The sequence below is a fragment of the Leptodactylus fuscus genome, chromosome 4 (genome assembly GCF_031893055.1).
Source record: "Leptodactylus fuscus isolate aLepFus1 chromosome 4, aLepFus1.hap2, whole genome shotgun sequence".
NCBI classification, from domain to species: Eukaryota; Metazoa; Chordata; class Amphibia; order Anura; family Leptodactylidae; genus Leptodactylus; species Leptodactylus fuscus.
In genome coordinates, this window is record NC_134268.1 from 184,424,633 (window position 1) to 184,442,417 (window position 17,785).

At 40.8% G+C, this 17,785-nt stretch overlaps 1 protein-coding gene across 1 annotated transcript in view; it reads right to left on the reverse strand.

Moving 5' to 3' along the window:
* Nucleotides 1–17,785, reverse strand: part of RAPGEF5 (Rap guanine nucleotide exchange factor 5) — a 223,278-nt gene that overhangs the window by 1,585 nt on the left and 203,908 nt on the right. Inside the window, exons 17-25 of the mRNA XM_075271487.1 lie at nt 16,888–17,037; nt 14,590–14,681; nt 13,362–13,484; nt 11,894–12,072; nt 10,229–10,319; nt 9,130–9,180; nt 8,284–8,371; nt 6,390–6,454; nt 1,746–1,800 (exon numbers count right to left, since the gene is read on the reverse strand). Of these exons, the coding sequence (XP_075127588.1) occupies nt 1,746–1,800; nt 6,390–6,454; nt 8,284–8,371; nt 9,130–9,180; nt 10,229–10,319; nt 11,894–12,072; nt 13,362–13,484; nt 14,590–14,681; nt 16,888–17,037 (894 nt within the window). The remainder of the gene's footprint in view (nt 1–1,745; nt 1,801–6,389; nt 6,455–8,283; nt 8,372–9,129; nt 9,181–10,228; nt 10,320–11,893; nt 12,073–13,361; nt 13,485–14,589; nt 14,682–16,887; nt 17,038–17,785) is intronic.

Below are 17,785 nucleotides of genomic sequence, written 5' to 3' on the forward strand. Positions count from 1 at the left end.
TGTGAAAGCCGATCAGTGAAATAAAATATTTGCAAGAGGATTTCTAAAGGGCGATTACTGGCTTTTTGGGGTTTAGTCAAGAATAAAAGGTTTCTCTTCTGCTGGCATGTAAATGATACGAGCGCTGCCCGTCCAGCCCACACCGTTTCCATCTCGCTGCTTTCTGTCTAGCGTTCTGTACATAATATGCATCAGGCCTGGAGGTTATTTGCTTTCTGGGTTGGGGCTGCCTGTCTGGAGAAGTGTTAACGCGTTTTCCAAGATACCCAAAGTGGTTAAAGATTGTGAGAATCCCTCGGGTACTGAAATAGTCAACAAGGTCTTGGGAGGAGTCGGCAAATGAGTCTAATGTCGTCATAAACTTCACATTGGTGATATTACGCCTCCAGGGCTGCTATTCGCACTGTCCTTGGAAACTCTGCACGAAGTCTCATTTTGTGCTGCTTTACGTGCTTTGTAAAATAAAAGCTCATCATAAAATACTAATCATAGAGATAATTTCAGGTCTGGGGGTCAGCTGAGTACATTACACCTCCTAAATCCTTCTCTCTTTGTATTCGTACCGCTTAACCACTGCCATAAATAGGATATCATTATAGTGATGCTTAAAGGGGTGTTTCATAATATACTATAATGCCATGTATGGACTATAGAATCTAGGTGTGTGGCCACAGGTATAACCTATATCCAATATACATAGTCAGGAGGTGAAGAGGTCATCCCAACACTGCTGGCACACATTAGATCTATGGACATGGTAAAATCCAACAACCAGTTTCTTCTTCCCAAAATAAATGCAGTCAGGGAAAGAAGGGTCGATCTATTGGATTTTAATATGCCCGACTCTTTTGTACCACCAGAAGTGTCTTGCATGGCATTACTTTCCTGCCCACTCATATCACATGCATGCCCAGCTGAGCTAAGGGTGCATATGTATTGGAAAGGTGGTCAGAAGGACGGACAGCAATATGTAAAATATGTCCAAATTTAATGGGTTTTCCAGAACGTATTGACTGACAACCTATCCTCAGGACAGATGATCAATTGAGGGTCAGCGGGGGTCCAACAACAGGGACCCTGCAGATCAGATATTTGAATTTTCAATTGATGACCTAAGAAAGTGGGATCTCTCTCCAATAACAGGAATCAGCCAATCAATAATTACTTTTAAACCTTACAATTAAATTTTTAGGAACATTTTTAGAAAAACACGTCTGTAAAAATGTGGCTCTTAAATACCATTTTAAAGAAAAGTCCTTTTAAGTAATACAGCAAAAACAATTCTCGAAGGGATCATTTTTATGAAACGGCAGAAAGGGTTAAAAAATAATAGCGCAGCACTACTCACATCACCAATCCCACTGATTTTCCAATACTTCCCGATTCCCTGCTGCTCTCTATTTCCCGATTCCCTGCTGCTCTCTACTTCCACGGCCTTCTCAACAGGCAGGAAGTGACAGCTCAGCCAATCACTGGTCACAATGGTGGCCGACCTTAGCCAGTCATTAGCCAAATGGTATTTCCTATGTATCAAGAATTACCAAGAAGTAGAGACTAGTGGGGATCTAGAAAGTGTCGGAAAGGCAACAGCGGGGATTGCCTTTAAAAAATTTTTTTTTTAACCCATTCAAAATGTCTAAAAAATGAAGAAAAAAAACTAGTAAAATATTAGAAATATATTTGATATATTTTATCAATTCTGTCCTAATTATACTTCTATTATTTATTAGTTTTATTATACTTACCAAACTGGTTATTCCGACAATATCTCAGTGATCTCACCGTGTCGGCTATCATGTGCTGAAAAAAGAGAAGAAGAAAGGACGCACTGTCAGTACAATATAGCAAAATCTGTCAGTCCATTAATATGCAGATTTCCACTTAATATAAATCCCTAGCCGGCCGTCTTTTCCCAAGTTCTTCAAGTAAATGTGATTTTCTGTTTTTGAAGGATTAGCACAGCGCTGTCACTTAAGAGCGAAAGTCTTGGCTTAGAAATTACCATAATTATTACAATCTTCCTACAAATGAAGCTTTCCTTTTGTAGAACTCAAAAAGTCAAGAAGTAAAGCACGATTTCTATATTTCCGGATTATCCGATACTTCTTTCCATCCTGTACGCGGCGGCGCCAGTCTATAATTTATTGATCTAACTAGTTCATGTGAATAGCGCACTAGAAGCAGAATGGCTTGTTAGTACACAGCAGTTCTCCTATAAGAAGGATTTGACTTGTTCTCGCTCTTGCACAGCCTGGTCGCTCTTTATCTGGGCCACACAGCTGTAGGGGCGCAACAATACTTGGAGCAACATGCGCTGTGCTCCATGTGAATACTTTAACCATAATGCTCAGTAATGGCTGTTACTTGGAAAACTATAGGGATTACACTGGTTAAGTCGCCATATGCTGGAAACAGATAAATCACTGCCAACGTGCGGCTATCCCTGATGCTACAATTCCTATCCCTGTTGCCCATTCATTTCCATTGTCCACATTCAGCCTTGTCATGATGGACAGGCAACACATCGGTGCCCTTCTCCGGTTATTATAAGTGACCTTCATCTAATGACTTCTTATTGTGTTGGACAGAAAGGTGATCTGCCCAATGCAAATCTATAAAGGAGATAGAGTCACCTATATTTATATAAGGAGCAGTGTGATTCAGATACTGTATACAAGTATTAGAGAAAAGTATGCCATAAGGACACTCTGGCTATGTGACGTATATACACACATATATATGTATAACATATATTCTGTATATGACATATGTTTGACTATATGAAGTCTATACATGACTATATATAGGATTATTAGGTTAGTTTCCATAGCATATCCCATAAAAATGCCAGACAAAATGGCACAATATATGGCTCTTTTTTTTTTTTTTAAATCCATGTAAGGGGTTGGTTAGGAATTTTATGGCCTACGCTAGGGATAGCTATAACTACCTGATGTGTTTGGGGCCGATGGGCACAGAGCAGATCTGTGGGGTAACTTCCAATGGCCATACTATATACTACACAGAGCCAGAAGCAGTGAAGTCAATGGGAGTTAAGAGGTAGTATCAGCACATGGCCAATATACGGGGACTGGAGCCAAATGCTTCCAACTCTGAGCAGTGTGTAGTAAGGGTGTCAGACGTGGCCCCATACAGCTGATCCATGTAAGGGGCGCCTGTTGGCCAACCCCTATACGTTTCTTGAAACTCCACATGTGGGGAGAAGGACTTATAAGAAATGCAGTTTCTGAATTTTCATTTCTGTCTCTCTTGTTATGTAAGGACACTTGTTATTCGAGAGATGGAGGACCAGAAGTGAATCATAATTTATGAGACACAATACAGCACAGCCGATGCCAAGAAACATTTCTCCGTAAGCCAACGTGTTGTTGAACCTCTTGGCTTTGGCCACATCTGGAGTTGAGGTCATGTGTATACACCACTCAAATGTCAATTTTCTTCCTGCTTTGGAACAAAGTTGCTACTACAGCAGAAAGCAAACAATAGAGACAATGTATAAAAACAGAACACCATCAAAGCTGCGGGGTTGATGCCGTGCCTAACATGTTGACAACGTATTTTTATCCCTCGGACCTCGCACGTGGCCTGTTTACAGCGACTGAAAATCAAAACAATAGAGAACGCCACAAGCCGGAAATGATTTCCTGATTATCAATCTTCCCGCCGCCTCGACTGAGCCCAGAAGGAGAACAACACAAGGTGGATTTTTGCATGGAAAACACAGGGGGGGTTAGACAAACTAATGAGCCATATCACAGCAACGTGCTGCTGAGACAACGCCGAGACATTTCAACAAATAGATCTACAATCACGGCTAAAGATTCACTAATGTGCTCGACCCATAAACACCAACATAAAAGAAAGCTTTAGATGTCTAAAATGAGACTTGTGCTAAGGGCTGTGAGACTATGGACGAGATGAAAGACACCGGCTCGTGTTATGTTTCCATTCACTGCTGTGACAGAGCATCCGGTACACCGCTCACCGGAGCTACATCTATAAATATGTAAAATCTTCCAAGACAGACTGCTTACTCTGCAGACCTTTAATAAGGATAATAAAACAATACTTGTATTTGAGTAGAGGCGGTCTTCAATCTGCCAGCAAATGTAATGGACTATATACGACAACCATACAGAGAAACATTTCTAGCACTAATGGTCACATAAAGAAATAGCAGAGATCAATTTGTCACTTGGGGCTGTAGAACATGACAAAGAATGGCTGCACAATGCATGCAACTCATATGCTGTGTGGTGACCTGCAACTGAGCCCCATTTATAAGGACTGTCTCAGGACAAGAACCTCTGTCCATATGCCCTTTAAGACAAATGGACATCACAGAGGTGAGCAGGACTTTTTTTTTTGAGATGTAGGGGCCACTTTGTAAGAGCGTTTCCTTATGCAGGTTTCATGCATTAAATGTATGACCATTCATTTCATTGACAGAAGTTTAATCCCTAGCAAATCCATTCCACGCAGAAAAATATGCACAGCGGACAAGATGCGATTTCCAAAACAGTCGCAGTTTTGGAAGTCGCAGCATGTCAATTATACTTACAGAAATGCTGGTGGTTTCCCTATAAGTATAATGGAAGCAGTGCTGTGGCCCGCTACATGGGGCCTTAGCTTTAAAGGGTTATTCCATTTTACCAAACTGCTGCCAAAATAGAAATAACGGCTCCCTGTCCCGGCCACTACATTCCAGGTACAGTTCCTGTAAGCACCTACATGAAAACGGAGCTACGGAAACAGCGTAGCACAATTAATCGATGCGGTTTCCACAGCTTCACCATTATGGAAGCAGCGTAGTTAAATTACTCTGTTATTCCCATAGCTCCCTTTCTCCTCTATGGGAGTTACAGGGACATCACAGAGAAGCACTGCCTAACTGTTCCTGCAATTTCCACCCTACATGCGTCCAGACTTGGGAGCAGTTCTTAGCCCAGCAGCGATCTCCTTGAAAGGAGAAAATTAAAGTTATAAGTAAATTAATCTGAATTGCATTAGCAGACATGGACCATAGTCATATGTGGCACTGTTCATGGATGGAAGTAGCCATGAATTTCTAATCTCAGGCTGCCCCTTATTAACTCTTCAGGGTATTGTCTGTATATTGTGGCTGAGCAAGTCTACTGATGTCCACACTGGGGTGATGATTCCCATTTCTTTCATTACATATATGGCTATCTCTCCAAATTGGATCAGCTCATCTTCAGATCAGTGGGGTCCAGATGTCCAACCACAGTGATCTGACCTTTATGATATCAATCACATAAAATTGCTTTAAGGGTGCAACCCTAAAGATAACATGGCAGAATTTCCCTGAAGTCCACTGCCTGCTCATTCTTCATAGCACAAGTTGTACAAAAATGACAAAGTTGTCTGTTTAGTTTGAGGTTTTTTTTTTCTTGCTGTTCAGAGAAAAATGCTTTAACTTTACAGAAACTCTTTGCATTGCTTTAACACAAACCGTTCTATTATGCACAAATATGGCTTTTACTTATGGTATGTACACATTCCTCTTATGTCATTTATTGTACTAATAAGGAAATAGTCAAACTGGTTTTAAGACAATGACAAGTTTTTGTGTCACCTCTTTATAAGCCGAAGCATAAAATGGAGATGGCTACTCCCAGGACGGGGACGTATATCTGCATTAACAGCACAAAGACGCCCTGCCCTTCAGATATGCAGAAGGAATACTTTGTGCGAGTCTTGTATTAAATGGATGACTTGGCAATCCAACCAACCACACAAGAGTTCTACATCCCGACTAATTCACCTTCACAGTCCGGTATAGTACATTACACTTCATTAATACAGTGTTCGTTCTACTTGCCCAATGCTGTACATATACTACCGTGTATTGCCTATAGAGACATGTATCATATGATACTTATGGGTTATACTGGTATTATAGGGTATGCCCACCTTTGTATCCAATGTTTTTTTTCTTGCCCCAATACATTTAAGATACAAAGTGAAGCAACATTGCAAATAATATTAATGAAACATCTACAGTTCCTTTGCAGACCTGTGTGCGTCCATGTGAACAGAACAAACAAATAACCTACAGTCAGGCTCTCTTCTATCTGCCCCTAATGTCTTGGAACTTACCAAAGGTAGGAATATATCTAAGGGAATAAGACTTTGTTGTCTCTTACCATGGAGATATATGAAATGGCCAATTTTTTCATTGGGAATAAAAAAAATGTAGCAAAGGTGCACATTCCCTAAATCACCCTAAATTTGGAGCGAAGTGTATAATCTACTATATTCATGTCACTATAGGCAGCCATCCAACTTTGAATACAAGATAATATATCAGCATTTTTACCCATTGAGAAATAATATAGGGAACTTACCAGCTTTTCAAAGTTGACAAGGTTGTCCAAGAAGGTTTTGTTTCCCTCATGAATGAATGTAACATCTACAAGAAATTAATCAGACATATCATTGCATTTGACTCATATATGTGTGTGTGTGTGTGTGTGTGTGTATACATATACCTGTATGTGGTACATGTAAATTGTCACTTAAAGGGATGCTGTGATTTCTAGATTAAAGATTGATGTGTAGCTTTCTGGGAAAAGATTCATTATAATGTTTCATTTATTCTTTAAAAGGAACCTGTTGAGTGGTTTTCCACCCTAAACAGGCTTTACTTGCAGGGATCAATCTGTGGCACTCCCTGAGAGGGGTGATTGACAAGTCCGTCACTGGCATCAGGCTTATGTCTATTACACCTCACATGGGTAACTGCTTAGGACAAGGGGCGCAACTTGGGAGCAGTCACACCAGGGCCCAGGAGCCTTAGGGGGCCCATAAGCACTGGCATCAGTATTGAGATTGCAGCTTCCATCTGGCCCATAAGCCAAGGAGACCCACAGATTCCCCTAACCACACTAAGGTAGATTAAACTCCTTATTACCCGTAACCATCACTATCAAGAATTCGCTGTAGGGATGAGATAGGGGGTCCAGATAAAAGATTGCACCGCAGCCCACAAGACTTTAGTTACGCCACTGCTTAGGACACATATGCGTACAGCTTTCTTGGATTTGTAATGGTCATGTCTTTACTTTTCTGCAAAAGAGGAGCAGCTAGGTAAGGTAGTAGCTTAATTCTACATATGCCAGGCCTGTTTTGACCTTATTCTTATGGTAGAGTTGGAAGGGACCTCAAGGACCTGACAGGTTCCTTTTAAATTTCTGCTCACTGTGATCTTCAGAGTCAAGTGGGCGGTCCTACTCAGTGACTGACAGTCATCCTGTATGAGGGTGCATTTAGAAATAGCTGTCCATTACTAAGCAGGGTCGTTCACTGGACCCCTAAAATCCAGAATGAGCAGAGATTTATAAAAACTACTGAGATGACAAATCCTTGCCCTCACGGTTACACATCAAATTGTCCCGGCTCCCCCAGCTCTATAACACTGCAGGTTCCCTTTAAATAGATGCAGTTTTCCTGTAAATCCATTTCTGTCCAGAACGGACTTGTAAATCGTGCTCCTCTCTCCACTGGGAATATACGGATGTTAATGAGCAGGGAAAAGCTTACTTTGTACATTCCCTTGTTAGTTTTACGGCACAGATATTCAGTGGATAGATCCAGTAAGACAAATATACTGCCTGTACAGTGATGGTAAGAAGCATTGCGCCGTGCACAAACTACAGATGAATATTAAACACACATGCAATATAGATTAATAACTACTAAAGTATTTAGCATACTTCAGTCAAGGCAGGCAGATGAGTCGGTGGGAAATAAGGTATTTAACATTCATAAATAGCAGAACATTCACAAGAGGAAAATTTTATGTTAAATTTTAATTACAAGGGATCCTTATGAGCTCCAGTAAAGCTTCAAAGCTGCTGAAGCCAGGATTCAATTTGCATTTCAACCAGGGCGGGTACAGCTGTCTGTCTAGCAGCAGAGATGGTAAAATAATTACACCACAAATGATCTACATGACTGCCACAGATCTACACATTTTTGTAAAATATTGCACGAAACTGTAAAATATGGATGAGCACGGAATGAGAATAATACAATGTCATTATCTGAGACAGTCCTAGCAGTTATTGATCACTGGATGATGTTTGATGTAATATTGCGCCTGTATTCCTATGGGGGTACTGTCAAAATAACTGGTGCGGAATCACATGGCTGTGTCAGATGAACTCCGCTTCGTGACTGAGGCCACAATGTGGTGACATAATGGAGTTATACAACACTTGCTCTATTTCATTTACTTACCTTTTAGAAGTAAGGGCATAAACGGGATCTTGGGGGGCTTCATCTTCTTGAAAGCATCTCTGTAAGCTTTGTGATTTAGAGATGGATCCTGTGAAATTGAATCAAGAGTCAGTGTTAGTAATGAATGTTATGGAACTCATATAGTAGATCCTGTATATTCTATATACACACGTATAGTATATATATATATATATATATATATATATATATGTACCAAGATTCCATATTATTCTGTAAATCTTACATATGTATGCTGCCCTGTTTGAGTACGTGAGAAGTAACACCATAACTGGCCATTATATGACTTGCACCTTTCCCCGGCGCTCATGTAATTTGTCCAACCTACAATACTTTAATCCTAGGTACATAGCCAGCCAACCATTCCTATTCAAAGTGAAATATATATTAGATATCTTATAGAATTTGGCAGATGTAATTAGATGTTTCAGTAACATTGCAGTACATCTTGGAGACCAAGATACAATTGATTTTTCCAATGTGGTGCTCCCTCCTATGCTATCATCCCCTTACGTTTAGAGGTGGAGTGGTGGCTTGTGTATTATATATATGTATGTGTATGTGTAACATATATATATGTTAGCTGCCATATCACAGGAAGGGAAAGACACTGAATGTAGAGGCCAATGGTGAACAAAGGCTACGGGGCAATAATACAGTAATACTCCACTCACCAAACCTCAGTTCCATCCCTGTTTTACATGAGCTCTATCTTGCGTAGTAGGATTAGAATAGTTCCCAAATCATAACATTTCTGCCTCCATTTGTTAAATTAATATTAGATATCTACTCGGATATACAAGAGCATATAAATGGCGAGAAACTCACCGTCAGGCTTTCAAGTTCAGAGAAGAGTTTTTTGAACTTTCCTGGGATTTTCTTGGAACGAAAAGAAAGAGAATACATAATATTACCCCAAAGCACAGGAACACAAAAAAGTTTGCTTTGAAGACTCTGAATAGATTCTGTGCTATGAATGTCAAGTATCTCCTCTTCCAGTCTGTAACAGTTGACTTAAAAGTAAATTTTATAGGCATGAAAATATAAAAAATTAGTGATCCGACAACTAAATGTGCTGGGCTGGTTAATGTGTGTCCTGGTGCAACTTAGCAAATACCAAGCATGCCAAAATATTCCTTAGCGCTTTCCTGCCTGCTGTTGTGCTCACTTCTCCCACTTGTAAACCTGCTAAAGATCCCCAGTAAAAAAAAACCTTCTTTATTTAATAAAAATCATATTAGAAATAAATATATATATATATATATATATATATATAAAAAAACCTTCTGGTTACACATTATTATTTAGATCTATTGCAAGGTTTAATGTCACACTGTATATTGCTCTGCGCTGGAATATAACCAAAATTAAGAGTGATCACTAAATACCAGGAAGTCCAATGATATGATAATGGAAGCGCGGCACTGAAATTAGGATCAATGACTTCTTTCTATGGAAAATCTGCAAATATTGATCACTGGAATACTCTATGTCATTACCACAAACCCATCTACACCTATAATGTATGAGGTCAAAGCTAAAATAGACCCAGATGGATCATCCATTTATATAGATTAAGGCCACAGGAACACGATCGTAGTGGTTTTCACTATCCGGAAATACTGATCTGCAAAAAACATGTCCTCATGTCATCTGCAGTCAGGCTTGTATCAACCTCTACATTTGTTGGCGCCGCAAAAGTGGGCAAAAATAGGACATGGTTCAAAATGTGCAATCGTTTTATATAGCATGGACAAATGGCCGCAAAAACTACGGCCATATGTAGGGGTCCATACAAAATGATTGGGTTGGTAATTTTATCTGCGATTGCGGATAACACTACAGTCGTGTGCATGAGACCTTAGACTGCACCTTATAAATATCATGATAGTCAGACACCCCGGGTGTAATAGATAAATGAGCTTACCTCCCAGGTTTGAGACAGTCGACTGACTGATGCCGTATTCAGCCCCATTATAATGGCAAAGAAAGAATTCAGATTCCTTTGAGCTTTGCAACTATGAGACAAAATATAGAATATTACAATGTATTTTCCCCTAAAGGTTCACAGGGATAGCCCATCTTCAGTATATAAGGATATTCTTACTGTTTGTAACTCCGCAGGCTCATCACTACCAGAACAGGCAATGTCTTTGTTTTGCCTGCGATTGTCTAGTCATATACTGAATGTATTGCGTGATTTACAGTCCCTCTAATGCAATCTTCTGTTCGATTGCATGAGTGGCTGAAACCCTTAACCAGAATAATGCAATGCTTTTCTGTGCTGACTTTAATGGGAAAGATGATGAATTATTACTGACGGATGGAACTGGAGGTTGTGGGACGAAGCCTTGGAAAGTAAATCATCAGGGATCCCGGCTGAACCTGGTTAAACCTTAGAATTGCAAATAGAAAGGCAATCCTGCAAACACTCGCTGAGTCATAAGTGACATAGGAGTCTACACCACAGAATACATAGGGGGAGGGAATTTATTACATTTTACAGGATTTAACGAAATATGACTGAGATTCTCAGGCCCGGTTCACATCTGCATTCGGTATTCCATTCGGGGAGTCTGCTTGGGGACCCCCCAAATGGAAACCTATACGCATAGAAAAGCGGTTACCTGGGAAAACACGTGGACCCCATAGATTATAATGGGGTCCGTGTGGTATCCATATGAAACATGCGGAGAGAAAAGTCCTGTAAGAAGGACTGAAACTATTTATTGTAGTCTATGGGGTCTGTGGCTAACCACTGTTTTAGTGATCCAGCTCTCCATTGTTCGAGTCCCATGGTGGACCCCAATGACATAGAGCCCAGAGCAGATGAGATACCACCAACATAGAATTTTATAGTCGAGTTCATGATGGTTGGCACAAGATGTTAATCTGGCAAGGATATTTCTAGTAGACATACTGGTAAATTCTCAGGTTTTGAAGAGAGATTGGAGCGTTTGATCAGCCAGTCTATTACTAACACCTGAACGGAACAGGGACTGAGTTGGGTGAGACTAGAACGGGGTCAAAACTGGGTAACACCCTTCCTTATCAGAACGGGAGTTATTTTTTGGGTACAAGTTAGCCATCCACCTCATTCTTTGATGACATCAGAGGAATATCCTTGTTTATACACCTCTCCAACAGACTGGTAAGGACATGCTCTATACATCTTTATATCTCTAAGTCTGATGTATAACAGGTATGACTGTGCTGGAGATGTTGTTACAGGTAATGGCAGGTGGTTGATACAAATCCGCTATAATCGGAGGGGGCTGCTTTATTCACTAGACCACCGGAGACATTTATTATAGTATAGTTTGATTTAAAAAGATTGTAATTGCTCACTAATAAAAGTCATGCTTTATCTAAGTTCACAATGGTGTATCGGTGTGTAGATTTTATTGTATGGATTTGTCCATATGCTTAACTGATGTTTGGTGGGACAATCCAAAGTTTTATTGGATTTTGAAAAAACACCTCTATAAAATACTCAGATTTTCCTTTGAACTAAGTTCTGCTGAATCTTCTCCAAAATAAAAAGCATTTCCTACGTACTGAATGGTTATATGATCGAGTGTTTCCAACTTACTGAGCTGCGATCTTGATGAACTTTTTCACGAGCTGCACCCGCTTTCCAAGCTGACTGCAGAGGAGAATCTCTGTGGCCACCCATAGCTGAACCTCATTACATCTTTGAAGTAGGAGACTCAGGTTTAGGGTGTTCTCGCCTTTACCCTGTCTGCTGAATGTGAAGTAGATCAGCTCTTGCTGTAAAAAAAACCCCCCATAGATAATAGTGGTTAGATAACACTTCAGTACAATCGGATACTTCTCACTTCTATACCCCCTTAACCAGTACAATGTGACAGTATAACACATATAAAGCCCACAATGAATATTAATAAGCACGTGTTTCTGCGCTTCCATGTGTGTTTCAACAACAGCAAAGATTAATAGGATAGCTAACCTACTGCTTCTCCCATGGTAATGAAAGCACAAATCCCAGCAGGCAATCCGCAGCTTCAGTGTCTGGTAGATCCATGATAATAAATTACCAATTGTTGCTTATATATCATGCATACCCTCCAAGTGACCACATATGTCGGGGCACGACCCTCGCTAAATCCTGATCTTTTTCTATTACTAGGAGCTCAGACTACTGACCTGGATTTACACTGGGCGCAGATGCAAACATTTTCTTGCTAAACATTATAAATTAGGGATTTTTTTTGATCGGTGCACATTATGTTCTTTATTATGTTAATCACGTTTGTATGGACGGTTTTACATGTTCTCAAACCCATACATTCAGCATGTCACACCTCTCATGGCTAGATAAATTTCATGATTAAGAAACAGAACTCATCTAAAGGAGTCCCTGTGCAGCATGTTATAGAGCAGGATCAGATGAGCGGATGGATATATAATTTTATGGGAAAATATCGAACAGAACTTGTTATTTATTCATTTAAATAACTGATTATTTTAACTTTAAGTGTCCAGTGGGTGGTTCTATTCATTAGGACCTCCCACTTGACTACTATTCCGGAATGAGCGGAGATTTAAATAAATAAGTGACAAATAATGTAATGTCCCGGTCACCAATATTAAATACAAATATAAAATTTTATAAAAACCAAAACGTTATAATGACCTAACCCCGCTCCCATAGACCTGTCTGCAGGCTCTGGCTGTAATGATGTCTGCAGGTCATCGCACCTCCCACCAACAGACCTCTTCAGTTGAAGGATGAAGCTCCCTTTTCCACCAGTGTATTCAACTCTAGAGTAGAAATGGCTACCTACCACCAGCAACAGCGGGACAGCACCTGATCCAAATCTTGGTTGGCCAAGGGGGCCCCACTACTATAGGGCCTGATGCAATGCACAGTTTTCTCTATGGTTACAGTGACCCTGTATTAATCTGCTTTGCTCCTGCACTATAACATGCTGCATGCAGATTGTATTTTCCATGTGACAGGTTCCCATTAAGCTAAAACAAACCCAGATAGTTCATTTTGGGATGATTTTTATATAACACCTTCAATACAAAATTACCTCGTGTATCGAATTGAAGAGACTCCAATCAAAGCTGGTCAGCTCCAAAGCGATATCCCAAGTATTCATCCCCAAGATCCTGACTGATCTGTGCTGCGTCTCTTCATTTTCTGCAAACGGGTTCTGCAATACAGTCCATAAAAAACCTTGTGTAAACATTTCCCTCTAAGAGGATAATTAAAATCCGAGTTTGTTAGCAAAGCAATCCGGGCTGAGTGCACTTTATTTTTTCGTGCTTGTTCACCTTCTACAAGATTATTCAGTCAATTTAGGAAAAGGCCTTGAACGCGCAGGAGTGTGATGAATTGACACTCATTGAACAAAGCACTCTGGGCGGAAATTCAATTATAAAGAAACTGACCAGGCAGATAGGATAATGAAAATAAATACGGCGTATGCGGTCATTAACTCCCTCAGCGCCGGCCGCGACTATTGTAATATCTGGCACCAAGAATTACTGTACAGGTTCACACAGTCTTATTACACTATTATACAGTAAAATAATGGACTACTGAAGCAGTGTTACTATCAAGACCACAGGCCCGAGCCTTGAGCGGCACATGGTCATATAAGGGTAGATATCTGGTTATGCCTGAACCTGGCAGGTGGATACGTGAACCTAAACCATCCAGGGGATCTTTTTGGATCATTGCTTTAGTATCCCAAATAGCGCTGCTGTAATGCTGTCCATGCCTGCATTAAGAAAATCTTTTTACTTACAGAGGCCCTAGTGACTACGATCTGGTGTATGCGCACTGAAACCATGGTATACGGCTCCGGCTTCACTGCGCTCATGCTAGGAGTACAGACATTGTGGAAAGTATACAGGTCTTTTTTTTATGTAGGTATGGACTGTGTTACAACAAGGCTTTTTGGGACACTAAACCACCGGTCCATAAAAATATGTGGGTAGTTTAGTGTTTCAACTCAACCAGATAAGCCTCCACTTTATTCTATATGTAGGCACCAAAACTAACTGCACTTATTACTCAGGTATGTTGGGGACTAAATAAAAAATTCTAACTGTGGCAGAATCAGTGGTGATGCCTATAATAGGTTCTAAGAACTGTAGGTGGTGGAGGTAGTGAAAGGTCCTTATTAAATCTCTATATACAGACACGAGCCATTCCAATGGACAGTATATCTGATTATAACAACATTATACTTAGGATAGACATTGGAGATTATAAACTATAAAGTCCATCCGCTTCCTTTGCCTGTCACTTACCAATGTGTCACTCTTCCGGTACGTGTAAATACGGCTGGATGATTCCAAGGACTTGGACAGGGCCATTTCTGTTGGCAAAAGTTCATGTTTTTCTAAAGAAAAAAGGAAAATGCAGATTTAGATAAGAAATCAGTCTGGAGAGTAATAATCCATCTACTACCAGAGGCTGGAGAGAACGCTGTCTGGTTTACAAAGGACAGATCTGCCAGATGTAATAGCTGAGCTTAGTACAATAGAATTCCTGAAATCCGGTATTAGATAGTCCAGCCAATGTAAGAAGTGCAGGACAATCTGGGGAAGATAACCTTTTAGACCTAATTTTTACAATGTGGATGGGATGTAATGGATGAAGGGCAGGTGTTAGTGTTTGGGTATTGGCTCTGAGGTGTCAGTGTTTGGGTAGTAGGGTGTAAGGTGGCAGTGTTGGGGTATCAGCAATGAGGTGTCAGTTTTTGGGTATTAACAAAGAGGAGTCAGTAAATTGGGTATTGGCACCCTATATGTGCTTAATAGGAAGCAACAGAAACAATTGCTACACATTGTAAGGATCTAATAGACAATCTACTGCCTTAAAAAGCAGCTTTTCTACAAACTTTGCATGAATAGTACTGAACGTCTCTAGCTTACCATTTCGCTTAGTGTCTGTAGTGCAGAATAGGGGGCTGTACACTCCTGACATATCCTGCCGTCAGGTATTAAACAGTCAGGACACATTTCCAGAGAGTCATTGTGTGGCGACAGTGAGAGTTGCCAGAAGGAGATGACATATTGATCGTTTTACTAGAGGTCACTCTGCTGATCCTGAGCTGTAATACGCTACATACTAAATATTCATATATAGGGTGAATCAATGTATAGATAGATATTTTTTCTAGTGTAAATGAATGGTTCCACAATTTCTCCAGTTTTCTATACTTGACGGTGCACATGATGATATAAACCTAAGCCCCACCATCGCTTACCTTTCTAATATGCCTTTACAGCACTCGCTGATGCCGAATTAACCTATCGATCCCTCTGCCTTACACTTTGCCTTCTGTCACCCCCTGTCTCCTTCGGTCAGGCACGGTCAGCTGCATTTGGTATGGGGTGAGGTAGCCGTCCTCTTTCACTAGGTTAAGTGGCAATACCAACAATATCTCAGATTCTAGTTGTCAGCCAACCTCAAACAGGGTACGGGTGGTCAAAGCCGCGGCCGTCTGTTAAGTTGCTCTCTTCTGTCAAGCTGCTAAACTTTGGGAGATGTGAGTGACAGCCCGCACGTCTGCTATTACAGGCCTGCCAGTGGCCATTGCCAAGATTGTCTAACCTTCAGTATAGAAAATGTGCCTGGCTATGTAGTAGTACGTTCCCCATAACCACAGGGCTGTAAAACCAGGCACAGAGTAAAAGTGGCAGAAGATGGCAACATGATGGCTTGGACCTTGTCATGCAAAATACAATCGTGCATCAGATTTTTATACTTTGAAGGCTGGATTCACATTATATTTGTGATGTACATATAGCATGTACTCTGGGAAAGCTTCAGATGTAGAGAGATAAACTTACACTGGCCCGATGGAGGTAAAAAAAAAAAAAAAAAAAAAAAATCTTTTTGGCCTCGGTCTACCTGGTATATTATACTATACAAAAATAAGAAATAATCTATGGAATATATGGTACATTACAAAATTACAGGCAGTGGTATCCAGTATGCATATCCTAACTTTGTTAAATATGGGAGCCTCTGGGTGACAGATGCTACAGTATGGCCTCCATTTACCATGCACGACCCAGCGTATAAGTTAAACAGAGGCCATAAACATGCCTAAGGCTAGGTTCAGATCTTCGCACGAATTTCCGTTTGGGGGATCCACTTAGGGATCCCCTGAACTGAAACCTAATCCACATGAAACCCATGAACCCATAGACTATAATGGGGTTTGTGTACAAAATGGGGTAAAAATTGCGGATAGGAAAGCGCTCCTCACAGAGCTTTTCTCTGCGCATTCTTCATGTGGAAAGGTGAACGGAATAAGAACCGAGCCTAATATGCATTTTGCCTCTCAGATTGTAGAAAAAAAGCATAAAACTAGTAAAAATCTTTACAAACAGAGTGTGGCCCCCTACCCGGGAGGCAGCGTGCTATCATAAGTGGGAAATTAGCAGTCACCATGGAAACAGAACTCCACATTACGTGCGGTCACACAGCTGAGCTGGCGCCCCCTGGGGAGGACAAATACCTGCGCTAGGAACTGTCAGCCATTATTCTTCAAAGACATTGGTAATTGTGGAATAAAGCATGGAAAGTCGAATTACCCCCTGAAAACGTGACAGTGACCAAAGCCAGGTCCTCTTCTGGATGCTGTATCCGCTCAGCCACTATCTTCAAGATATCTTGCACGGAGCTGGAAACCTTCGTCCTGATGCTGACGTAGGAGTGATCTGTTATGTAAACGCGGCAGAAAACTGCACAAAAAAGGCAGGGAGTGATGGTGAGCATTCCAGGGAGAAGTCAATAAAACTCTGCTGCTGTCAGCCTGCGCTCTCCTGCTATGTATGGTAAATGAAAGGCTATCACGCTGAGCAGCGACAATCCCTACTGTCTGTACGGGAGCTTAAGGCAATGCAAACAAAACAAGCTGGAAATTCAGGGATCGACTAAATATAACTAAATATTGAGGTCCATTGTGCAAAGCATAAAGTACACATAAAACTAAGTATTCTCATGTTCTATCCTATCATTCCTACATAATGGCCAATGTGCGATCCCATCAGGCCACAACGACTCAAGGACTTCTACCCCGACTATTGATTATAGCTCTCAGCACTCGAGTGCATGGAAAGCCTAAAGCAATAAATAAATCAGAATTTTTATTTACTTTCCACATTTCCCCACTGTGCTGATTCTTAAAGTGATTTTGCTTGGAGCGTATTACTGTGCCACAATTACCATTGTACGTTTATGTTCCAGCGGTGCTCCCCTTATTTTATCGGAGGAGTCAGTGGAGTGTGAAATGATGTGGCAGCGCACAAGGAAGCACTTCGCTCCCATGATGATGGCGTTTTCGCTAACAAAACGGCTGCAACTTTGCAAAGGACAGATCCAGGCCAGCAAATGCAGATGAAAACAAAGGAACTTATCCTGCAAGGGGGTCTTTAGGGGACCTTGTCAGGCCTATATAATGTATATTATAATAGTGTTCTTGAATCTGCA